Source organism: Panulirus ornatus, chromosome 4 (assembly GCF_036320965.1).
Source record: "Panulirus ornatus isolate Po-2019 chromosome 4, ASM3632096v1, whole genome shotgun sequence".
Taxonomy (NCBI): Eukaryota; Metazoa; Arthropoda; class Malacostraca; order Decapoda; family Palinuridae; genus Panulirus; species Panulirus ornatus.
This window is the reverse complement of record NC_092227.1, coordinates 38,774,622-38,794,379: the sequence shown is the minus strand read 5'-3', so window position 1 is coordinate 38,794,379 and position 19,758 is coordinate 38,774,622. Positions and strand designations below refer to the sequence as shown.

Below are 19,758 nucleotides of genomic sequence, written 5' to 3'. Positions count from 1 at the left end.
TCTGTTCCTAATATTAACTCGCTGACTTTCAACAGTCCCTCAAGTTATTCCATCTCTTTTTTACCTTTTTTTTTTCTTTGCTTGCTACCATTTTTCCATCAGCCTCCCTTCACTGTTGCTCCCATATGTTTTTTCATTCTTTTTACATTATTCACCCACTTACAAAACTTCATTTTTTTATTCTCTCAGATGTTCTTTGCTATTCTCTCATGCTATCACTCATTTCCCCTCTTTTTCTGCTATCATACCTTTCTCTTGACCTCCTGCCACATTCTATTTTACTTTTCCCAATCACTTGCACTCCTTCACTGCAGATATCATATATGCACCTCTCTCTGTTTCCTTAGCACATTAACTTCCTCATCCCTTCACTCACTATCCTTACTCATACATACATACACATTCCTCCTTCCGCATGTCATGTTCTTTACCAGCATATCTAAGAACTTCTTCACTGAATACCTTCCACTCCTGTCTCACTCCTCTTGCTTCATTTACTCTCAACTTATTCCACTCTTCATTCAATTGCACTTAGTATTTCCACACACAGGACTCACTTTTCAAACTCATTCACTTTCACTACTTCCATATATGTTTAAGTGCTGGGGATTGTGTTTAGCCCAAATGAGGTTGGGGACAAGTAAATATGAATGCCATATTGCTGTGGTGAGAATGATGCCTCAGGAAATGCAGAAGGTAGGTCTTCCATTTCATCCATGATTAGAGCAAGCCTGGATGTGGTTGGCAGACCATGAAACTGAGCTCAGGACTATGAATATCAGATACAGGGATTCAAGATGGAGTATGTGCTGTTAGTGGATATGTACAACACTGATATATTTTGAAACAGTTCCTGCAGTGTCACTTGCTACATATTTTCAAATGCATTTAGCAAACAATGGACTGGATTATGACAAATGGATACTTGGACAGCACCTAAACAATAAAGTATTAAATACTGCAAATATGTGTGCCATCTCTTTAAGCATCAGTACCCTTAAAAGTATTGGATTACAGTAGTTGCTAAAATTTTGAACACTGCACTGTAGTTATTAAGTGGATTGATAGCTTGTCGATCTTTGGATTTGAACAAACCTATCTTCAGTTTTAGGTTCCAGACCACCCTAGCTTTGGTTTTAGGACCTTGATTAACGTAACATCACTCTTGGTTTGGATCTGGATGTGCATCTAAATGGCAATTTAGAGGTAAAAGCTTACATATGAGTAAAATTACATGGACATTTCACAACTTTCCCACTATCCATCACTTTGGATAGGTTGACAAATATGAAACATAGCCAAAGTAAAAGCATATACACAAGAGAAATCCTCCTTCTTGACAACCCTGTGCTTTTTCCATAGCAATTTTCCTTTACATTATTAAGATCACTGTTATCCTCATTATAATGCACACATCATTATTCTTTCATTTTTGAAATTTTCAGTTTTAAAGATATAATATTACCTATTGAAGTCAGTGACAAGAAAGATTATTAATCTTTTTACTGAACTTCCCATGTTCTATCTTAACTTTTATGTGAAAGAATCACTGAGTTTAGGATATCATGCTGAAACAAAAACAAAATCATCTCACCTTAACAATGTTGAAAATGTCTGCTATATTGATGCCACAGGTATTTGAATCATCTACACTCGTCATGGCTGCCAACACTGGTGAACTAATGATGTTGAAGATAAGGTCCAGCTCTTGTGGAAATACAAAACCATCTTCTGCCATCATCAATCTGATACATGGGCATAAAAATGAAAAAAGTTTTTATATTATCTATGCAATAAATATAGGAGTGTAATGTTTTCTCCCTGAAAAAGAGAATTCTTGGATGAAGTATGATAACAATAAAGAAAAAGTTAAGCCAAAACAAAATATTTTCCTTATCTTGTGTTAAATCATTATTAAAGTATGTATTCTCTCATATACCTTTACAATGTATGTGTCTCACCTAAGAATTCAATCCCACAAACAGCCATTGGGTATAGTGATACAGCAGGGCACCTCACCTAAACTTTATCTAGAAATTATATTTAAACATCTTACTTAGATTGTCCACCCCCCCACCCCCCACTATTATGACACCTAACTCACTCTCATGCATTCACACTCATACAGGGCTCTGTTTTGGGACTGTAACTGACTTGCATGAAGGTAAGGTTTCCTGCCTGAAACTGTTTGCACATGAGACAAAAGTCATGAGGGAAGTAATAAGTGAGGAGGATTGCATCAACTAACAAGGGGACTTAAGCAGACTCCATAGTTGGTCTATTACATGTATGATGATGTGCAACCTGAGCAAAAGTAATAAGCATGGAAAAGAATGAAAGAAAGCCTCAATGTGATAATCATCTAGCAAGAAACAAGCTTGAGGAATATGTGTAAGAAGGACTGTAAGTTGGCATTGTCCCTAACTTGTTGCCAGAGTCCCCTCATTGGAGAATAGTTAAGGAGACAATCTGTCTGCTGGCCAATACCAGAATAGCTTTTAAGTATACAGATAAGGAAATATTTAGCTAGCTGATCATACTTACATAAGGCCATAACTAGAATATGCTTCTCAAATTTGGTCAAAGCACCAAGAAGAACAAAGAGCTATTAGAGAAGGTCCAGAGGAGACCAATAAAGATGGTACAAGAATTAAGAGAGGAAAGGTTAAAGGCTTTAATTTGTCAGCCTTGGAAGAGAAAAGACTGAGGGGGTGACCAGATCATAACCCTTAAGTTTTTAAAACAACAATAATGTAGAGAGTGAACAGCTCTTCGAGAGATGTAGGGATAGTGCAACAGACATAACATGAAATGAAAGAATTTTTTAAAGAAATGTAAAGAAATACTTTCATAGTGAAAGAGTGGGATGGATGGAATTAAATGGCTAAAGAACATGATTAATGCAGACATCATACATAATTCTACGATGTTGTTAGACAACATAAAATGTTCAAGAGAAAAGGCCCCACAAATGTACTTCTCTCACAGTATAATACAAAAAGATGATTGAATAGTGGTACTGGCAAAGAGGGTGGCACAGGTGTTTGTAGAGGTACTGATGGTGACAAAAGAGGGGGTGGCAGAGGTGGTTGCAAAGGTGATGATGACAGAGGGGGTGACAAAGATGTTGACACAGGTGGCTGCAAGGGTAATGGGAGAGTTGGTGGTAGTGGTGTTTTAAAAGTGGATGGGAGAGGTGTTGGTACGTGTCAAGAAGATGGTGGAGATGATGGATGTGATGGTGAGAGATGTTGTGGGAGAACTGGTGGCAAAGAGAAAGGCTGAGGTAGTGGTGCAGATGGTTGTAGAGTTGATGATAGTGGTGGTGGCAAAAGGTGCTTGTGAAATTAGTTTGTGAATGGACAGAGTGAATGGAAACTCCAATCACAATAGATCATCCCCAAACTTTATTTTTTGTGGACTCCATACTTGTGGACTCCATACTTGGCATCACTGTAACATCTAAACTACCTGGGAAACCCCACATTACACAAATAGCTAAGCCTTGCCTTGCAGAACCTGAGAATCCAGTTCAGATGCTCATAGTTCTCTTTTGAGCTGATGCTCTGATTGTATGAATTATCAATTTTTTCCTTGTATGAAGTGCTGCTTTCACATCTGGGGAAGTTCTAACTCTACATACTTACTTGACAAAGCAAAGTCCAAGCAATAAAAGTTATCAGCTCTCCTAATCTGACATCAAAATCTGAGCTACGTGCCCCACACCACAATTTAGATTCTCTTTCCATCTTCTATTAATATTATTAATTTCTGCTCCCAAGAACTTGCTACTTGTGTGGCTATTAGCAACTCAAAGATGGGACATGGTGATTTCTGTTTTATCCTTTACACTGCTAAGTTTTGGAACTCTGCCTCCTAATCTGACATCAAAATCTGAGCTGCGTGCCCCACACCACAATTTAGATTCTCTTTCCATCTTCTATTAATATTAATAACTTCTGCTCCCAAGAACTTGCAACTTAGCAACTCAAAGATGGGACATGGTGATTTCTGTTTCATCCTTTACACTGCTAAGTTTTGGAACTCTGCCTCCCCATGCTTTTTCTAATGGATATAACCTACCCCATTTTAAAAGAATGTTTTTTTTCAAAACAATTATTTTTTCTCCTTTTCTCTTCTTACTTCTCCATCTCTCTTGACATTCTATGTTTCCTTTATGGCTTGGTCTCACTGAAGACATTCATCCATGGTTGGAGCCATTACCATAAAGAATAAAATGAAATTGTTGGTGTTGAGACAGTACTTAACACAGATAAAATACAACTAAATCTTTCCTGAGTGGCATGTATCAGAGAAGACTGAAGAAAATAAAAGAGTAGGATTGGCCCTTGGGACAACTTTGTTTCAGGAAATACTGATGGACTGCTGATTTTAAAAGTACTAAAGCATTACCATATGGGAAAAGTAATAACAAGATAACCGTGCATGATAATGTTGATAATTTACAAATCCCTTGTGTTTTGATGAACCTGAGCCCTTAATGAAAATAACGATGGCACAATTAGGATGATACAGGAGGCAACGGGATCCCTTTTCTCAGAGACAGTGAAGGTCTAAAACTGGGGGAATTTAATGGAAAAGAAATGTCAGATACGATACCCTACTTGAAATAAGTAACCATGTGTTACTTGAATCTGACTTATGATGACTTGTTGAGACATTATAAGGCCACATAAACTCCTCTGATTGTAAGGAAATTAAGGACTTTGATAAACCTTCTGGGACACAGAAAAGAAACAAACTTTACCCTGAATAGATATATTGGGAAATGCTTAACAATTGTGAATACCTGGTGAAGTCCTCCGGGATCTTTACCCCAACAGACCAGGTTGTTGGGTTGGGTCATTGTTCAACCAAGCTGTTGGAAGCCATAGCCCACAAGCCCACATAGCCCCCACAGGCTGGCTGGTCTGGTACACTTTGTAGGTACTTGTCCAGTGCACTCTTAAACTTATCCACTATGCAGTCCTTGCTGTTTCTGATGACGGTAAATGAGGTATTGGGCCATGGATATTCAAGGTGTTCTTTCTTTTTTTGCACATTGCATCTTTGGATTTCACATGTAGTTTTTAAAGGGTTTTCCATGCCTGTTGTCCCAGGAGAATGTTATTTCCAAGTGTAAATTGGGAACAATACCTTCTAGGATTTTCAAGGTATACCTCTCCTGTCTGTGCTCCAGGGATATTTCAGCCATTCCTATTGACTTAGTTCATTTACCACATTAAAATGGACTGTGAAAGATCTCTGAACAGTTTTTACTTCTACAATTTTGCCTGCCGTGTAGGGTGATATTACAATGCAGCAAAATTCAGTCCATAAAGAATTAGCAGCTTCAGTAATATCATCTTTGGTTTTTCTTCCCTTGTCTTAAAGGTCTGCAGCACCCAACCTATCATCCTTCTGCAGGAAGCAACTGTTGTTTGTTGTGTTCACTGAACATTAGGTCATTACTTACTATTACCTTAAGGTCTTTCACATCATTCAACTGGTTAATGATAGCATCTGTCTATCCGATATTCTGTATTGCTTTTGATTTCTTCATTTTCCCCATAATGGAGGAGTTGAAACTTATCTTTATTGAAATACATGTTATTCACAGTTGTCCAGTTAAAGACTTTGTTTATATCTCTTTGTGGCCTTTCAGCATCCTCCAGTGATATGATTTTCATACTTATTTTTGTATAATCTTTAAAGAATGATATGAAACTGTGGCTCGAGTTTGTTACAATGTCAAATATAGTAATGAAAAACAGAAGTGCAAATACAGTCTCTTGGGATACAGCTTTTCATCATGGAAGCACTAGAGATAGTATGGTATACAATTGTGTGTTATGGTCTCTTAGTTAAAAAGTTGTATAACCATCTCCCAGTTTTTTCTGTTTATTCCAAACTTTCGCATTTTATGTGCTATGACAATATGGTCATGTAACATGCTTTTGCAAAGTCTGTGTAGATCATGTCAACATTTTCTTTGTTTCCAGAGCTTCAACAATCTCGTCATAGTGGTCAAGCAACTGACAGGCAAGATCTTCCTGCTCTAAAACATAAATATCCTCAGTTATGTAGACTGTTCACTTTCATATATTCAGTCTATCTGCCTCTTAGGACTCTTTTAAAGATTTTAATAATAAGCGATGTCAATGCTACTGGCTGTAGATGTTTGGAAGTGCTTTGTTTCCAACTTTGCAAAATGGGGCAATATGAGTCAGTTTTAGACTCTTGGGAAATGATGCCAGAATCCAAACTTTTTCTTCTCTACAATATTTCATGTTAGTGTTTGTAAAACACTGAAAATCAAATGAGACTACTTGCAATAATATATGGTACCTAACTGGGAGACACCTTGGTTTCAGGGAAAGGTCATATTTTACAAATATAGGAGATTATGAGATTAAAGTACCAGGTACAAAGTCATGTTTTGAGGTGAATGTTGGCAGCAACAATGTTTACAAGAAGAATACAAATATGAAGTTATCGTAGAATATAACAAGCTGAATGGGACCCTGAAAAACAGATTGGATAATACTATTATAGCTGACGCTCCCATCTTAGCAAAATGTAGGTAACTATACCCTAAGCAGAGCGTTAAGCATAAATCAGAGACTGAAACACTTGTCAATGGATGTCAACATAGGCTTTGTAGGCCTATGGCTCAACTTCAAAGGAGACAGGAGATTGAACAACAGAGATGACGTGCACCTTAGCATGAATCAAAGATCAACTTGCATGAAAACTACATGGTAGAATTTTTCGTTGAAGCCTGGAAGGGGTTGGCTGGTTAACACATGGCAAAAGCTGGTGAGGTCAGATCAATAATACACCATGATCTTAGAAGGTGCAGGTCATGCCTTACAAACCTCACTGAATTTTATCATGAATTACTCAATACTCACAACAAGACTAAAGCAATACACATTATATTTCGTGACATCTAAAACCCATTTGACAAAGTCCTCCAAGTGAAACTTACATATAAAATCAGGGCATTGCTGGTTGCATAGGAAACTAGATGGAAGCTTGGTTATGTGATAGGAGGCAAAGAGTTGTAATGAATGGTCAATCATCACTGCAGTCACCCATTACTAGTGGGGTTTCCAGGGGTCCATCCTGGGGTATATACTTTTCATCATTCATATTGATGATACTGATGGGGCTAAATAACTTAGTTTCCATATTTGCAGATGACACAAAGATTGGCAAGATCTTCCTGCCCTAAAACACAGCTATCCTCAGTTATGTAGACTGTTCACTTTCATATATTCAGTCTATTTGCCTCTTAGGACTCTTTTAAAGATTCTGGTAATAAGCGATGTTAATGGTACTGGTCATAGATGTTTGGAAGTTTAACTGAAGAAGATAGGCTATGATTACAAGATAATCTAATTAAAAAGTTGAACGGTCTTGAAAATGGTAAATGCCATTCAACATCAATAAATAACAGCTGCAGCAACTAATGGACAACAAGATATAGGACACCCTTTGTGTAAGGGGTCATGAGGTCACTCTCTTCAAATGCTTCAAATTCTCCCAGCATTGTAACGAAGCTGCCAAGGAAGCAAATAGGGTGTTAGGATTCATTACCAGTAACTTTACATACAAAATCAAGGATGCAATATTGTCACTATATATATACGTCAGCTAGACCCCAATTCAAGCGTACAGTGCAGTTCTGGAGCGCCTTCCTAAGTAAGAATATTCTTAAACTGGAAGCAGTGCAGCAAAGAGCAATTACATTGATTCCTTCCTCATGTAACAAACCATATGAGGAAAGACTGCAAGAGGTACCTCTGAGGCTAGTTAACAGAATGTTTTAAATATTTAAAGGATTCAATACAGAAAATTTCTTTACAGTTGTACCAGTACTACCAACAACAAAAAATTAACTAAAACTTAGAGGTCACCACCAGAATCTGGATTGCACAAAATACTGTTTTACCAACAACATTATTAATGCTTGAAATAAGCTCTTAGAACATGTTTTCCATGGCAACACTGGTCATTTGTCACTCAATGGTACTGAATAATTCTTTTAACCAATCATCATAACATTAAGGCCATTATGCAGTAACTTTACCAGCACTGACTAACCCTAGTCACCTGCCTTAAGGGAACAAGAATGAACTATTGTACCATCCTTCCACATCAGGAGTAATATATACATGGTAAGTAATGAGGTTTGTGCTCAAAATTTATCTTTACTATTGTCTTTATAACAAAAAAGTGAAGGGAAGCATGTCTTTGGTTATGGAATGCATGAAATATTCACATTCATTCTATCTTGATTTTCCTTTAAACATTACCTTCAGGCATATTAGTTCTGCAAGGTATTTTTTCTTACCTGTTTCCCATCCATCACGTTGCAAAAGGAAGTGGAGGGTGGGAAGAGAACCTTTGCTTTGCTATCCCTTTCTTCTACAGCTTTTAAGGGGGCTGCATTTTGTACAATGTGTTCAGGCTGGGCCAACTCACTTAAATCTTGGGTCTGAGTATCTATCTATGTAACTAAATCCTCTAGACTTTTATGACAGGGTGAGCTCCATCTTACATCAAAGAGTTGGATTGGTGAGGTGTGTTCTTGGACTGCCAGAGAGCTATTGATGCTGTACTCATCAAAGGTTGATCAAATGACTAAAGCTACAGACAGGAAAAACGGGCATACTCCATCACTGGATAGAGGATCACTTTAGTGAAAGGACACATGAATGCAATAGTTGGAGCATTCTTGAAATTGGTTGAAGTCACATTTGGCATGCCATAGGACTCAGGCTTGGATCCACTGCTATTCTTGATGTATGTAAATAACATGGCAGATGGACTGGACTCATATCTAAACATGCATGCTGATGATGTCAAGGTTGTTATATAAACAGGGAATGATGATGATTACATCAACCTACAAATGCAACCTGGTCAAACTCTAAAGTTATTACAATCAACGGATGATGAGGTTCAATCCAGAAAAGAGCAAAGTAATGAGGATTGGACATTGTGATGGAAGGTCTTAGTGCAATCACCACCTACAGGCACATACAATACACATCAGAACAAAGAAAGCATCAAATTGTCTCCCAGAAAATATTAAAACTGTAAACAAATTTATGGTTAAGGAAATGTTTAGTGAACTATTCACAATGTATGTCAGACCTATATTGGACTTTGCCTATTAAGTTAAGTCACTCCCACCTAGAAAAGCATAAAGTTCTGAATAAGAGGGTCCAGAGAAGATCAACTAAATATGTGAATTAAGAGAATTGAGCTCAATGGGAGGCTGGGAGCCACAATGTGTATGCCAGAGAGAAGAGAGGAGAGAGAGGGGACCAGATAATACCCTCAAATTTCTAAATCAGCTGAATTATGTTGACAGGGAACAGTACTTCTTGAGATGCAGTACAAAATGTACCAGAGGATAGAATAAGAAGTGGGTTAGAAACGATGTATATGGAAGTCCATGGCAAGGTGGCACTCTTACTGCTGCTGCTATTCTGTAGGAGCAGCAGTGGGTGGTAGGCAACCGATGACCAGACAAAACTACCACCTGGATCTCAGGTGGGACAATAGCAGCAATGCAGTAAGGCAGCACTGCAGCAATTATTATAAAACTAATTTTAGGCCCAGATAACTGTCTTTTTTTCCTAACCTCATCCACATGTGGCCTGCTGATGTTCAACCACAATGATACATTCTCTTTTTCTCAAACACACCACTTAACAATACATAACTCATGCATATCTTCACTTATTTTTCTGGTTTTCTTACTTTCAATATCTTAAAATATGGCACAAAAACCATCAATTGATACTCCAGTACCGATTTGGAGTAGCACCACCAGTCAAAAGGAGATGAGCGGATTCCAAGGCCCACTTGACCACCATCATGCAACTAAGATCCACCCCACTTCCATAGATACAGCTTCTGAACCTGGTTCTTTTTCTACATATTCCTGCAACATGTGGTCTTAATTCTAACTTTCCTTCTGCTGAACACATCCTGTTTATCTCCTATCCTGATTTTCTTTTGTCTGAAATCCAAATGTCCAAGGCTGCTTCTCCTTTGCAACATCAGATCTCCAACTATACTCTCTATTCATCATTTCTTCTCCAAGAGTGAAGTTTGTGCTTCCTGTACTACAAAGACACCTATTGCATGCCTCATGGATCTTAAGTCACCTACCTTTGTTTTTTTTTTTCTAAGTTGGAGGCTCCAGTCATGGACAAAAGTCCACATCAAGGCATGGCCTTGTTCGAAATATATAGAGGTTAACGAAAAGCATTTATGAATTTTGGAGGAAGCGAAAAACCTGTCTTCCAAAAAGTGCCAGGTCATAGTTACTGGGAAATACATGAGAGGGTAGAGAGTTCTAAAGATACGAGGTGTAGTGAAAAACAAAACTATCAAAACAGCCTACCCTTCAGTTGCCAATGGCCATAAAGTAATCCTGCGATGCAGCAGCTTGCTAAGCATTAAGTAGTCTAGCAAATGGTGGGAGCACACAAGCAGCCAGCTCCTTGGAGCAATATCTAAAGGAATACCTATAGAAGAAGGAAAGTGAACCAACAATGCAGCATAGGGAGAGTTAGTCAAGTTTTGAAGTTAGAGTGGGAGAGTTGATAAGTCAGACCATATTTAATACAACTCTTTTATGTAAGGATGCAGACCTAGAACCACTCCAGATGTCAAAGTAGTATTCCATACAAGGACTAATCAGCCCTTGGGTAAATGGAGCCACTGTTTGAATGAAAAGACATTCAACATATAAACAGGATACCAGTTTTTCAGAGGCAGTCTCAGCTATTTATGTAATGTGTGGTTTCCAAGATAATGCAGATGTTACAGTAATACCAAGTATGTTCAGTGAGTCAAGAGATGGAATTAAAGATCTGTCAAAGGAGAAAGAAAAGTTTTGGGGAATTTTTGATAGAGATGGGTAGATACTGGGACTTGGAGGCATTAAACTTAATCAGATTTCATCTAACACAACGAGATATCCTGTCCAGCTCTCAGCTCACTGAGGAAGTCATGTTGATATGATATGCAGATTTACTGAGAGAAGAAGGAACATATTTGAAGGATGTGGAGGAATGTAGTGTTGAGTTGTCAGCATGTCTTTTTTTTCTTTTTTTGAAGAAGAAAAGAAATAGTAGATAGAGACAAAAAGTGTAGGAGACTGGACAGAACCTTAATGGACACCACTGTTGATGGAGAAAGGGGGAAGAGGGTGATTCATCAAAAAACACAGAGTTTGTTTGGACAGATGCTAGTTAGGGGGTTAGAATGGTCACCCTTATTAAGTGTTGTACCAACAAATGATTCCAAGAAGAAGGAAAAATTCTGGTTTTGAAACAGAAATGGAACAGATGGGCAAGCACAAGCACTAGTTTGGAAGCACACTGTTTCAGTACATAGGGGTGAATTTCATCATGTCCATAAGCCTTGCTTGTATCCAGAGAGAGAAAAGAAATTAAGGGAAGGGCATAAGATTAGTATGAGGAGTACCATGGGGTGAAGCAATGTCAGAGTCATCCGAGGTAGAACTGGAGGAGAAACAAGACACAAAATGAGTTGCTGTGTCTACAGAAGGGATAGCTATCATTCCATCAGACTCTCCCTCCAAACAAAACAATTATAGTCAATTTTTTTTTTCATACTTGATCACCATTTCCCATGATCCCATGACAAAGAAAGGCCTCATCTGCTCACAACCATTTCCTAGCTATCATGAGCAATACACCAAAACCACAGCTCCCTATCCACATCCAGGCCCTCCCAGACCTTTCCATGGTTTACCCTGGATGCTTCAAATGCTCTCGTTCAGTCTATTGACAGCACATCAACCCCATAAACCCCATTATTCCAATTACTCTATCCCATGCGTGCCTTTCATCCTCCCATGTTCAGACCCTGATCACTCAAATTCTTTTTCACTCCATCTTTCTTTCCAATTTGATCTCTCTGTTCTCCTTGTTCCCTCCACTCCTGACACATATATCCTCTTTATCAACTTTTCCTCACTCACTTTCTCCATATGTCCAAACAATCTCAGCACACCCTCTTCAGCTCTCTCAACCACACCCTTTTTATTACCACACATCTCTCTTACCCTTTCATTACTTACTTGATCAAACCACCTCTCATCACATAATGCCTGTAAACAATTTCCAACACATCCACCCTCCTCCGCACAGCATTATCTATAGCCCATGCCTTGCATCCACAAAATATTGTCAAGATTACTACTCCTTTAAACAAACTCACTTTTGCCCTTTTTCTTCACATTTTTCAGTGCTTCTAGGACCTTTGCCCTCCCCCATCCTATGACTCACTTCTGCTTCCATGGTTCAATTCACTGATATTTCTACTCCGTTACCTAAAACAATTCACTTCCTCCAATTTTTCTCCATTTAAACTTTCACCCCAACTAGCCTGTCCCTATAAGATCCTAAACCTAATAATCTTGTTTGTATAACATTTACTCTTAAATTCCTCCTTTCACACACTTCTAAACCCAGTCAGCAACTTCTGCAGTTTCTCACTCAAATCTGCCCCCAGTGCTGTATCATCAACAAACAACAACTGGCTCACTTTCCATGCCCTCTCATCCCCAAAAGTCTGCATACTCAACCAATCTCCATAACTCTCACATTCAACTCCCTCACAACCCCATCCATAAACAAATTGAACAAACATGATATCACATTCCCCTGTTGAAGACCAAACTTCTCTGGGAACATTTCACTTTCCTCTTTTCCTACTCGCATACATGCCTTATTCCCTTGATAAAAACTTCTCACTTCTAACAGCTTTCCTCCCACAACATATATTATTAAGACTTTCCACAAAGCACCTCTATCAACTCTATCATATGCCTTCTCTAGATCCATAAATGCCACATATAAGTCTGTTTCTCTAAGTATTTCTCACACACATTCTTTAAAGCAAACACCTGATCCACACATCCTCAGCTATTTCTGAAACCACACTGCTCCTCCTCAACCTGACTCTCTGTACATGCCTTCACTCCATCAATCCATACAACTTACCAGGTATGCTCAACAAACTTAAACTGCTGTTGTTTGAACATTCACCTTCATCCCCCTTGCCTTTATAAAATCGTACTATAAATGCATTCCACCAGTCCTCAGGCACTTCATCATGATCCTGACATACACTGAAAATCCTTACCAACCAATCAACAACACAGTCACCCCCTTTCTTAATAAATTTAACTACAATACCATCCACTCCAGCTGCCTTGAAACATTTCATCTTATGCAAAGCTTTTGTTAACTCTTTTCTCTTCACCAAACCACTCTCCACAACTCTATTACTTCACATACCGCCCTGACCCAAACACTCTTATCATCAAACACATTTAACAGTCCCTTTGAATATTCACTCCATCTCCTCACTTCACTAATACTTGTTATCACTTCCCCTTTTGCCCCTTTACTTATATTCCCATTTGTTCTCTTGTTTTTTGCAAATTATTCATCTCCCTCCAAAACACCTTATTCTCCCTAAAGTTTACACATATATGCTCATTCCAACTCTCATTTACCCTCTTTTTCAACCCCAGCATCTTCCCCTTGACCTCCTGCCACTTTCTTTCATACATCCTACAATTATTTACACTCCTTCCCTGCAAGTATCTCTGAAATGCCTCTTTTTTTCTCTTCCATTAGCAACTTTACTTCTCCATTCCACTACCCTTTCTCATCTGCCCATTTCTCACCTTATGCATGCCACATCCACCTCTTGCACAAGCTAGCACTGCTTCCCTAAATACCTCCCATTCCTTACTTACTCCCCTTGCTTCATTCACTCTCCCCTTTTGCCATTCTACATTCAATTTCTCCTAGTATTTCTTCTTGGAAGTCTCTTTTCGAAGCACACTTACTCTCACCACTTTCATCTCATCAAAGTTGTTTCCTCTTTCCCAGAAACCTCTAAAAATCTTCATCCCCTCCTCCACAAGATAGTGATCAGACATCCCACAAAGAGTCTCTCTTTTACATGACTTTCAATCAATAATGCCTGATGACCATCCTTCCTACTCACATACATATACTTCTGGGTCCCTCTTTTTAATCCAGGTATTTCTGATCACCAGTCCTTTTCTAGCACACATCTCTACAAGCTCTTCAACATTTCATTCATAACACGAAAACCTAATGCTCCTCAATTATACCCTCAACTGCTACATTACTCACCTTTGCATTTAAATCATCCACCACTAACACTTGGTCTCTTATGTTAAAACTGCTGACACACTCACTCAGCAGCTCCAAAAACACTTGCCTGTCATGACCTTTCTACTCATGGCCAGGTGCACAAACACTAATAGTCACCCATCTCTTGCCATCCACTTTCAGTTTTACCCACATGAATCAACAATTTACTTCCTTACACACAATCAAACACTCCCACAACCCCTGCTTCAAGAGTAGTGCTACTCCTTCCCTCTCTCCAAACCCTGACTTTACACCTAAAGCATTTCCAAATCATTCTTCCCCTTCATCCTTGAGCTTTGTTTTACTGAAAGCCAGAACATCCAGGTCTCCCTTCTCTTCTCATTTAGACACCCCAGAATGAGTTTCGAGGAGGATGAGCACTTCCTGCTTAGCATCTTCTGTCCACCTTTTAGAAATTGAAATACAAGATGGGAGGTTTCCAGCCCCCACTCCATCCCCTCTGGTTGTCTTCTATGACATGCAGGGAATACAGAGGTAGAATTCTTTCTCCCCTACCCCAAGGACAAAATTGAATTAAAGAAATTAGTGAACATTCAGAAGCACTCCACAAACAAAACTGAGAGATGAAACACATGACCACAAAAGGCTCAAACAACTGCAACTATATAGCTTAGAAGGGAAAGATATGTGATAATCTATGCAGGGAACAAATTAGAGATATAAAAGAAAATAGGTTAAACCTGAAAGCCTCTTAGCAGAGGAGAGAGTTTTTAAATCTTCAAGAATACCATGGAACATACTGAGAAAAAAAAATAAGGCAAAAATATAAGACAGCCCAGCCAGGAAGCTAAAATGATTATTAAGTGAATTGCCAAGAGAGATAAGAAACATGCATGGAACAACTGAAGAAACACAAAAGAAAACTTGGCATATGATTGAAGTCAGTCCCAGATGAACCAAGAATCAATAATTATGTAATGCAGGTGGTAGCTGAGAAGAGAGTCCTATACATCAAGCAAGATGTGGTGAGTGCTTCATGTTAGCACTGCCATTCTGGCTAAATCTCCTCACAGGTACTCTGAGCTACATAGGTAGGTACTTTCTATTACCTTGCTTTTGTGTTTCATCCACTTTCCCCTCAATCTCTCTAATTATGTAAAACTCTTCAATTACAGGTACACCAACCAATTTTCCAGCAACTGATGGTTTGGCACCTCCTTTAGTCTGGACAAAATTACATGAGGGAACTTGAAATTACCTCGGCCACCAGACTAGTTTACTGGGCAGCCACAGATGGCGTTGTGTGTAGGGTGTGCTTATTCACATTCTTTACACTGCACTTGGTGGTGATACCACAATTCTGTGAGATTCTTAGCTTATTTTGCTTAAATTTAACCCTAGTTATGGCTTCTAAGACATAAAGACATAAAGATAAAGTAGAACTGTTGAAAAAAATGGACCTAGGTTTCAGTGCATAAGCTGTGTGACATCTACAGTATTGGTTCATCAACCGTTTATGATATAAAGAAGCAAAGGGAGAAAATATTGAAATCCTATGCAGAGAGTGATTCCAAGAAGCAAAAGGCGATTAGAAAAACTATGAAAAATGGTAAGAGTATCGAACATGATCGAGTGATGATAGAATGGTTTCGACAGTGTCAGAGTGATGGAGTGGACTTGTCAGGCAGCATGATAATGGAACAGGGTAAGGTGTTCCATAAAGAACTTAAATTACAACATGAGTGTGACTATAGTGAAAAATGGCTTCTCAATTCAAGAAGTGTCATGGAATTTCCATGAATAAAGTGTGAGGAGAAAAGCAGTCTGCAAATCACGAAGGAGCTGCCGAGTATGTGGACAAATATGCAAAACACGTAGCTGACAAGCACCTCAGTCCTGAGCAAGCATATAATGCAGATGAAACTGCATTACTCTGGCAATACACACCTAGTAAAACACTAACAACAGAAGACGAAGAAGATCCCACAGGATTCAAACAATCTAAGGACAGACTTACAATCTCAGGATGCTCAAACATTTGATATTTGTTTAATTTAAACTTCTAGCAGTCCATGGTATACTTTATACACATGGAAGATGTATAATCAGTGAGTTAAAGGTGTGTTGATGAATTATTATTACGTGACCACGGTTGGTTCGGCAAAATTGTTAATCCATTACGGCTTTGGAACCAAGAGTGCCGGAAAATCGGTAGTTTACCTGTATCTGACTTCCTCTCATGATACTCTGCTTTCTTCACATCCATTTGCTGATATTCCCTATAAAAGGGATTTCATTGTAAACCACAAGGACTGGTTAGGTTCTAACTGAGATGATCCTGGTCCTTTACTTTCTGCTTGGAAGCATTCCTTTGAACAGTCCATCCCACAGAAAGGATATTGCTCTAAACCCTCCAACTATCACTCTATAGCCCTCGCTTCTGCTATCTCCAAAGTCTTTTTGTAACTCACCTAAACACCCACTTTCTCAAATGCCTAGAACCCCATACCCTTCTTTTAGATCATCAGTATAAATTTTGCAGATCTAGGTCTGCTGACAATCCATCCAGTGCGACTCCCCTCTGATCCTTCACTCTCAGGAATTTTGGTGAGACTTTTGTCATAGGCCTCAATATCTGTAAACTATCTAACAGGGTATGACATAAGTTTTTGCTTTCTAACTCCCTTACCTCAGTTTCACTGCTTTTCTCTGTCCTCTAATGACTGTTCCACTGAAGAAGTCATCAATGAAGCAACTTTCCCCTCCTATCCTCTTAATAAAAGTGTTCCTCAGGGTTCTGTCCTATCACCTATTCTCTTTCTTCTCTGAATAAATGATCTGTCTTCTACTTTTAATACTGTTCACTTTTATGCTGATGGTTCCACTTTACATATTTCAACTTACTTTTTCTTGCCTCCTCCCTTTCATGCTCATTCCTTTTCTTGTACTGTTCATGTTTCCTCTCTCAACTTGGAACCATGCAACATTTTGAAGTTGGGTGACAGTAACCTTGTATAGTTTCATATTGCTAAAATGCAATTTCTCCCTTTATCTCTTTCTAAGAATCATTTGCTTCTCTCTGTTCACTTTCAAAACACCACAATTCAACCCTGTAAAAACATAAACATGTTAAGAATAACCATATCATCCACTTTGTCTTGAAAACTCCACACAATCAATCCCAAAAGTTGTTAGTTTTGTATACGTACTGAAATTATTTTCATTCACCTAGGTATGGAATACTGCGCACAAATCTAGGGTGGCTCATCTTTCACTTCTCTATTAAATAGAGTAGAATCAGAAGTCTTCCATCTCATTAATTTTTCTGGCATAACCTTTCTTCAAACTTCACTTCCTATATGCTGTTATGTTGCTGTTCTCTTTCTAATCTGTAGATATTATTTTGACCATTGTTGGGTTGTGTGCATGTGTTCTCATCCCCAAGGTTATACCAGTAACATGTGTTTATCTTCTGCTTCCCACGTGTGTGTGTGTGTGTGTATGTGTGTGTGTGTGCGTGTATGTGTGACAATATTTAGCCAGAATGGCAGGGCTCTTGCAAAATGCTCACCATGTGTCTTGCTTGATGTATAACACTATTCTCATAATCAATGATTCTTGCTTCATCTAGGACCAATTTCAGCCACGTCAAGTTTCTTAAATGTTTCTGTAGTGGATCTATGCATGTATCTTGTTTCTCCCAGAAGCAAACTGAATAATCATTCTAGCTTCCTGACCAGGCTGTCATGTATTTAAGTCTGTTTTATTTTTTGCATGTTCCATGGTATTCATGAAGACTTAACACTCTGTATCTTCCCTGTTGAAAGAAAGAGAGAGAGACCTGATGGTCATGAATAAGTTAACTGCTTTCTAAGCTAATCTGTGAAAGAAACAGGATAGTAGAGCAGAAGGTGCCTCCACACTTACCCCCTTAAGCTTAACCGCCAGCAATGAGACAACAGGAAACACCATGCAGTATAGGGAAAACACTGCCATGGAAATTTTATAGGAGAGTGTGAAAGAGAGAAGTTCCCTATTAGTTTCAAAAATGGCCATTCTAGGCCTGGACTTTGACAAAGAAAGACAAGGTGTATTGGCATAGTTTTAATGAATTTTTTTATTGGTAACTGATACAGAGGAGCAAATGCATGTGTAAGAGTGGATGAAGAGTTAAGCATAAGTTTCTGTAAACATGTGAGTGTGAGGCAAGGCTGTGTGATGTCACCATGGCTTTTTCACATATATAAAGATGTAGTGATAAGAGAGATGAAAGCAAAACTAGTGAAAGGGTTGGAGAGATGGAATGTGGTGGTGAGGCATGGTAGTTAGTTACAAACCTGTTTGCGGATGATACTGTGTTGTTTGCTGAGAGTGGAAAGGAGTTGCAGAAAGTGGTAACTGTTTTTATGATGTTAGTAAGCATAGGCAATTGAAGGTAAATGTGATAAAAAATAAAGTTATGGTGATTGAAAGGAAACACAGTGAAGATATATATTTCGCAAAGCTCTAAAGAGTAGAAGAAGAAAATGTAATATAAACTATGTTACATGTATTGGGAAAGAAAGACTGGAAGAGGTGAGAGAATTTAAGTATTTAGGAGCTATCCTAGGTAAGTTTGGTGATATGGTAGGGGAGATAAGGGAGAGAAGAGTACAGAGTACAAGATTCATTGGGTCCCTTAAGAGAATAATGAAGGGTAGAGGTGTACATATGGGAGCGAATCAAGGAGTAAGGGACAACATAGTCTTCCTGACCATGACCTATTCAGCCAAAACATAGACACGGAATGAGGCACAGAGATCAAGAATCCAGGCAGTGGAAATAAGTCAGTTGAGAGGAGCATGTGGCATGACAAGCTGGAAACAAGAAAGTAGTGATGAAGTGTATGAGAAATTTGGTATGGTGAAAAAATGCAAGACAAGGAGTTTACAAGAAGAGTAAATGATAGCATGATTAAAGGGGGTGATGTCAAAGGAAGACCACCAGTAACATCAAAAAGCAGAGAGGAAGAGTACAAGAGGGAAAGAAATGGGGGAAGGATGCATGGAATGTTGAGGTAGGAATGTAAGGACTGTAATAAATGGAGACTTTTGTTCCTGAAGGGAACAAGTGACAGAGATATGGATAAACAGATAATAGAACAGACATTACTGAGATATTTGCCTTGCCTTAATCTGGAGTTACTATTAGTGTCTGCATGTATTACATCTGGAAGTACTTTGTTCAAATGTTCTACCACTCTCAAGCTGAAAAAAGTTTTGTATATTGTCAAGATGATTTAGTATTTTGAAAACTATTAACTCAGAGTCTATGCTTTGTCAGAGAATAATTCTAGGTCTTAAAGTCTTTACTCAAAAGGCTCATTTCTGAATGAATGGATTTGTTTGGTTGTTCTAGAAATCTAATCAAGTATCTTTTCACCTCTGGTAAGGTGAAAACTGTGTATACCAAGTTGAGGTCTGATAAAGATGCCAATGTTAATATCCTTTAGTGATATCTCTGCCCACTACACCAATATGTCTAAAACCCTTTAAATCTTCAGGCCATC

At 38.5% G+C, this 19,758-nt stretch overlaps 1 protein-coding gene across 1 annotated transcript in view; it reads right to left on the bottom strand.

Moving 5' to 3' along the window:
• LOC139764778 (protein arginine N-methyltransferase 9-like) overlaps positions 1-19,758 on the bottom strand; it is a 354,991-nt gene that overhangs the window by 168,365 nt on the left and 166,868 nt on the right. Inside the window, exon 8 of the mRNA XM_071691660.1 lies at positions 1,595-1,745. Coding sequence (XP_071547761.1) covers positions 1,595-1,745 — 151 coding nt within the window. The remainder of the gene's footprint in view (positions 1-1,594; positions 1,746-19,758) is intronic.